This window comes from Lipotes vexillifer, unplaced genomic scaffold, assembly GCF_000442215.2.
Source record: "Lipotes vexillifer unplaced genomic scaffold, Lipotes_vexillifer_v1.1 scaffold394, whole genome shotgun sequence".
NCBI lineage: Eukaryota > Metazoa > Chordata > Mammalia > Artiodactyla > Lipotidae > Lipotes > Lipotes vexillifer.
The window spans coordinates 1,012,784-1,019,593 of NW_006791731.1; the positions used below are offsets into that span (position 1 = coordinate 1,012,784).

Below are 6,810 nucleotides of genomic sequence, written 5' to 3' on the forward strand. Positions count from 1 at the left end.
GGAATGGCCGCTGGGGACAGTCGCGGGAAATCCCGCTGATTCCCGCCCCCGCCCCCCACCCCCGGGTGGAAGAGCATGCCTCCAATTTCCAAACCCAAAGCCGAGCAAAACACGATCCAGCTGGACCTGGGGAAGGGCAGTATTCACAAGCACCAGCTCTGTCAGGGGGTGAGATGCAAGGAGCAAGCAAGGAGGTCATTAAAATAAGCAGTGCCAAAGAGGGGCCCTGGGCCCTGAGGAAGTGCTCCTGGCCGCCACCCGGAGCACACACACACACCTCTCTGCACAGCAGGGAAAGCTTCTTGGAGGAGGAGGCCTGAGAGGGAGAGGGATGTCTCTTAACAAAACATGGACAAGATCTGTATGCTGCAAATTAAAAGATGCTGAAGAGGGCTTCCCTGGTGGCGCAGTGGTTGAGAGTCCGCCTGCCGATGCAGGGGACACGGGTTCGTGCCCCGGTCCGGGAGGATCCCACGTACCGCGGAGCGGCTGGGCCTGTGAGCCATGGCCGCTGAGCCTGCGCGTCCGGAGCCTGTGCTCCGCAACGGAAGAGGCCACAACAGTGAAGCCCGCGTACTGCCAAAAAAAAAAAAGAAAGAAAAGAAAAAAGATGCTGATGAAAGAGATCAAAGAAGAACTAAATAAATGGAGACATTATCGTATTCATGGATTGGAAGACTCAACATAGTAAAAATGTTAATTTTCCCCGAATTAATCTAAAGGTTTACTGCAATTCCTATCGAAATTCCAGAAAGAATTTTAGTAGACACAGATAAGCTTATTCTAGAATAGCTTAAAAATTCTTGAAAAGTGTAGTGGAATAACTGAGGACATGGAAAGGAGACGTGACCCATGAGCCTCCCCCCCCCCCCAACAAACTGGGGGCTGGCAAATAAGCCAGAACTGCAAGCAGTCCTGATTGCTTTGAGCCCCCCCGACAAACCTGGGGCATGCGAATAAGCCAGAACTGTAAACAGTCCTGAATGCTTTGAGCCCCCCCACCTCCCCCGGCAAACCGGGGGCCTGCGAAAAAGCATTGAGTGCTTTGGGCACTGATCCATGAGAATGTCCTCAGTATAATCAATATGGTGGGAACACAAGGCAATGTCCTTGTGCAACTTCAGTATAATCAAAATAATGGTGGAAACTTTGTGCAGCTTTTGCGCTCAAGGACGAAGCACGGCATGTTTTCAAGAAAGCCAGTTATTGCTTGTATAATCAATAAAAACATAGGTTGCTGCTTTGGCATTTCTGAAGTGTTAAGAAAACAAGTCTTAAAATGTAAACCTAGATAATGCTTTAATAAAAGCTACCACAGCAGGACAGACGGCGCTCTTTTGCCTGAGCGAGCGGCAGCCCTCTACTGCTGTGCTTTGGCACAATTCATCTCATGTGATGAGCTTACTTTCGGCCCTGTCATAAGATAAACTACAACAAAAAAGAAGAATAAAATGGAAGGACCACCACCTGATATTAAGACCTACAATATTGCTGCTGTAATCAGGACAGTGTGGCATTGGTGGGGGGATAGACACCTAGGTCTATGGATCAGAATAAAGAACCAGGCACATATCCCACACAAATATACCCAGAGGACTTTTGACAAAGGTCCAAAAGCAATTCAATGGAGACTTCAATTAATAATAACGTATCAATGTCGGCTCATAAATTGTTTAAAAAAAAAAGAAAAGTAAAACAGCCAAACTTGTATTTTTTTGTTGTTAAACTTTCGTCAGTATTATTAATAAGCAACAGCCCCTCTCAAATACCTGTGGGTGGCGCAAAGTCAAGAGAAATTTCATTTTCTACTCAAGACCAAGATTTGCTCTTTATTTGAGAACGTTACGTTGTTTTGCTTAACTTTTTAGGTTCTTCTAGAATTAAATCTACTTTCTTTAAAGCACTTAGCATTCCCATCACATGTCCAAGGGCAGCTACAAGGTCATATGTGACGTGTTTTTCCAAGATGTTTCATCTTTGGGCAAATCCAGAAAATCTTGTATATAATCTTTTGATTGTTCCAGAGAATGTTATCACGATCAGCACAATTGAGGTCAGGTCTCCCAGTGACATGACACATAACACAAAAAAATGCTTCTAGATTTTTGGCCAAAAGTCTGACTTCTACACACCTTTACCTTCTCTAACCATGTCAGTGCCAGTAGCACCTACTTGCCCTTGGTAATTTTTTAAATCAATGCCTAAAACGGTAAGTTTCTTTTTTTCAGTCCTTTCCTTAAGTTAAATAAGTGTTTCATCTAGACCAACCTATATGCAAATTCAAGAGAAGTGTGAATTAATACTACAAAATATTTCTCAGCCACTATTGCAAGTACTGCACTAATTCCTGAGTACTGCTGGAATCATAGATTGGAACGGGAAGAACAGCAAGAAAGATCTGACCCATTAGTTAATTTATCTTTTTTCATACCTAAGTGCCTCCACTGCTCAACTTCCCCTGCACAACCCACAGATCTTTGTGGTCTTCAAAAAATTCTCTTAAGAGGGGACTTCCTTGGTGGTCCAGTGGGTAAGACTCCACGCTCCTAACGCAGGGGGCCCAGGTTCAATCCTGCATTGCCACAGCTAAGAAGTCCACATGCCACAACAAAAGATCACACATGCCGCAGCTAAGACCCGGCACAGCCAAAATAAATTAATTAATTAACTAAAAAAAAATTCTCTTAAGGGGATGAAAAGGCAAGCTGCAGACTGGGAGAAAATATTTGCAAATCACATATCTGACAACGTATTTGTATCTGGAATATATGACGAATTCCCTAAACTTAATAGTAAGAAAACAAATAATTCAATTAGAAAATGGATAAAAGATTTGAACACACAGTTCACCGAAATATATATATACAGATGGCAAATAAGCACATTAAAAGATATTCAACACCATTAGCCATAAAGGAAAGTGCAAGTTAAACCCATAATGAAATATCTGTCAGAACACATCTCTCAGAATGGCTAAAATTAAATACAAATAGTGATAACACTAAATGCTGCTAAGGGAGTGGATCAGTCCTACGTTGCTGGTGGGAACATAAAAAAGAACTCTAGAAAAGAGTTAGGCAGTTTTTTGTAAAGTTAATCATATACTTGCCACATGACCCAGCAATTGCATTTATTGGGTATTTATCCTACAAAAATAAAAAAAGGTATGTTCACACAAAAGCCTGCACCTGAATGTTCATAGCAGCTTTATTCACAACTGCCAACTGTCCTTCAACAGGTGAATGAACAAACCCAGGTCCAACCACACCGTGGGAAACAACTCTGCAACCAAAAAGAACAAACTGTTGATGCAACGTGGGCGGATTACAGGGCATTATACTGGGTGCAAAAGCCAGTCTCAAAACGCTGCATACTGTATGGTTCCAGTTATACGACACTCTTGCGGTGATGACATCGTAGAACCAGGCTGGTTCCCAGGAGTTAGAGTTGTGGGGAGGTGTGACTATGCAGAAGCACCGTAAGGGCGTTTCTTTGTGGTGATGGAGCAGGGCTGTGCCCTGATTATGGTGGTGGTTACAAGAAACCATACATGTGACAAAATTTCAAAAAACTACACACCCCCTCCCAAAATAAAGAGTGTGTGCAAAACTGATGAAATCGGCTAAGGTCTGTACATGAGTTAATACCATCCTCAATTTCCTGGTTTTGACAATGTAAGATTTTTTTTTTTTTTTTTTGGAAAAGCTGAATGAAAAGAACATGGGACCTCTCTGTAGTACTTTGCAAATTCTTGTGAGTCTAAAATTATTTCAAAATAAAAGGTTGAAGTTAAAAAAACAAAACATAGGGCTTCGCTGGTGGCGCAGTGGTTGAGAGTCCGCCTGCCGATGCAGGGAACATGGGTTCGTGCCCCGGTCCGGGAAGATCCCACATGCCGCAGAGCGGCTGGGCCCGTGAGCCATGGCCGCTGAGCCTGTGCGTCTGGAGCCTGTGCTCCGCAACGGGAGAGGCCACAACAGTGAGAGGTCCGCGTACCGCAAACAAAAACAAAAACAAAAACAAACAAAACAAAAAAACAAAACATAAGTTATACTTAATGAGTATAAAGATGTATAATAAAAAATTATACAGGGCTTCCCTGGTGGTGCAGTGGTTAAGTATCCACCTGCCAATGCAAGGGACACAGGTTCGATCCCTGGTCCGCGAAGATGCCACATGCCATGGAGCAACTAAGCCCATGCGCCACAACTACTGAGCCTGTGCGCCACAACCTCTGAAGCCCGCGTGCCTACTAGAGCCCATGCTCTGCAACAAGAGAAGCCACTGCAATGAGAAGCCCACGCACCGCAACGAAGAGTAGCCCCCGCTCACTGCAACTAGAGAAAGCCCGCACGCAGCAACAAAGACCCAACTCAGCCAAAAATAAAATAAATAAATAAATTGTAAAAATTATATAAGTGAAAAATGTCCATATTTAATTATAACTATTTTATTTATTTATTTATTTATTTATTTATTTATTTTTTCTGTACGCGGGCCTCTCACTGTTGTGGCCTCTCCCGTTGCAGAGCACAGGCTCCAGACGCGCAGGCTCAGCGGCCATGGCTCACGGGCCCAGCCGCTCCGCGGCATGTGGGATCTTCCCGGACCGGGGCACGAACCCGTATCCCCTGCATTGGCAGGCGGACTCTTAACCACTGCGCCACCAGGGAAGCCCAATTATAACTATTTTAAACAATACATTTGAAAAAATTGTACAGTGACCACTCATGTACCCAGTATCCCGTTTCTACTGTTACTGTCGTGCTATATTTCTTTATCATGCATTTATTCTATTCATCTGCATACCTGTTCTGTCTACCCATTCATCTTATTTTTTGGTGCATTTCAAAGTAAGTTGCAGACATTAGTAAAATTCACTCCGAAATAGTTCAGCATGCAGATCACTAACTAGAGTTCAATATAGTTAGAGGAGACATTTTTAGGTAAAATTTATACAGTGAAATGCACGTCTTACGTGTACCCTTGCGTGAACTTTGACATACGCAGACCCTTGCGTCACTCAAACCCCGATGTACGTAAGGAGCATCACCATCACCCCAGAAAATTCCCTAAAGGCTCTGCCCAGCCGATGCCCCCCGAATCCTAAAGACACAAACACTGCTCTCATTATCTTCACCATAGATCGGTTTCCCCTGATCTTGAAATTTAAAGCTGAAATGTTGACATTTAATTTTTTGAAAATTTAATTTTCATTAAATATGTTTATAAAAATAAAACATTCGCAATTCGAGGGTTCAGTGTCCGTCTAGTTGCCAAGGTAAAAAATCAGTATCAGGCTGAGTGCGTGCAATGTCTAGACCTACAAATGTACATGCTTATGAGGAACATGAATTCCTTGATAATGCAGAATGTACAAATATTGTGAATACTACAGGAATTTGTGAGGGTCTCTGAAGCCACGAACTGCAGCATGAAGATGTAACAGTCTGCATTCTTAGACCTTTGAGTGCTGGTAGCTTTCAAGCCTCACCTATCGCTCTTCCCTTTGCCCCACATCTGGGCAAGCAGATGGGAAAGGCTGGGTGCCCCCTCCAAGTCCCTGCCTGCAAGTGGGAACCGTCAACCTGGCCCACCCCCAACCATGATCAAAGCCCAATCTAGTCTTTTTTGCCTGCTTTCTCAAGCCATTTTCAGAGGGCTGCCCTGCTGTCCCCAGAAAAGCCTCCTTATGTAAGTAGTAAATCTTTTCATACCTTCTTGGTGTGTGTGGCATCAAAAGTCCACATCACAACCAAATTTTTTGTGGGGTCTATTCTGTCCCCGCAGCGTGATTGCTACAGAAGAGAAGCAAGAGTAGGGATGGTCCTCACTACTACCAACTGTCGCTTCCTTATGCTGGATCAGTTGCGCGCCAAGGATCTAAGTAACTCATTTGTATTTCCTCTCACCTAAGCAGCACCTCCACTGCTCCAACTCTCCTTGTACCTGGAAGCAGTACTTTTCCAACACCAGTTGGTCGCAACCACAAACCTTCCTGGTATCTGGACCAATCGTTTTTTTTTGTTTAAAGACAGAGCTGTGGGACTTCCCTGGTGGCGCAGTGGTTAAGAATCCGCCTACCAATGCAGGGGACACGGGTTCACATGCTGCAGAACAACTAAGCCCGTGCGCTACAACTTACTGAGCCTGTGCTCTATAGCCCGCAAGCCACAACTACTGAGCCCGCGAGCCACAATAACTGAAGCCCGCGCACCTAGAGCCCATGCTGGGCAACAAAGAGAAGCCACCGCCATGAGAAGTCCCCGCACCGAAACGAAGAGTAACCCCCGCTCTCCACAACTAGAGAAAGCCCGCGTGCAGCAACGAAGACCCAATGCAGCCAAAAATAAATTAATTAATTTATTAAAAAAAAAACAAACAAACAGACAGAGCTGTGTTAATGCCTAGCCCAGATACTGGGAGACACAGGTGCCTGTGTGTGACTATCAGGCCCTCCGAGGTCGCAGCCCAGGGCGGCACCCGCCAGGCGGTGGAGGGGATGCGGACTGTCCTAGGAACAGGAGGGTCCGGAACAGGTTCCTAAGTCTGCCTTAGAGTCTCAAGTTGAGTCCCAAGTTCATTCAGACCCACGGAAGCAGAACCCCCTCGGCAAAGGCCCGAAACCTGGGCCTTCTGCAAGCGTCCCAGGTGATCCAGCGGAAGTAACCGAAGGAGGCGGGGCCTGGGCGCGTACGCGCGGAGGGGCTGCAGGGAATGGTGCCTGGGGAGCAACCCGGGAGGCGGAAAGGGGCCTGAAGGAGGCGGGGCCTGAGAACCTGTCCGAGGGCGGGGCGGGGCGGGGCGGGG

General features: G+C 45.5%; 1 protein-coding gene across 1 annotated transcript in view; it reads left to right on the forward strand.

Moving 5' to 3' along the window:
- The first annotated feature begins 75 nt into the window (after window positions 1-75).
- The window catches only part of LOC103077754 (zinc finger protein 184-like), a 23,941-nt gene continuing 17,206 nt past the window's right edge, over window positions 76-6,810 (forward strand). Inside the window, exon 1 of the mRNA XM_007464613.1 lies at window positions 76-168. Coding sequence (XP_007464675.1) covers window positions 76-168 — 93 coding nt within the window. The remainder of the gene's footprint in view (window positions 169-6,810) is intronic.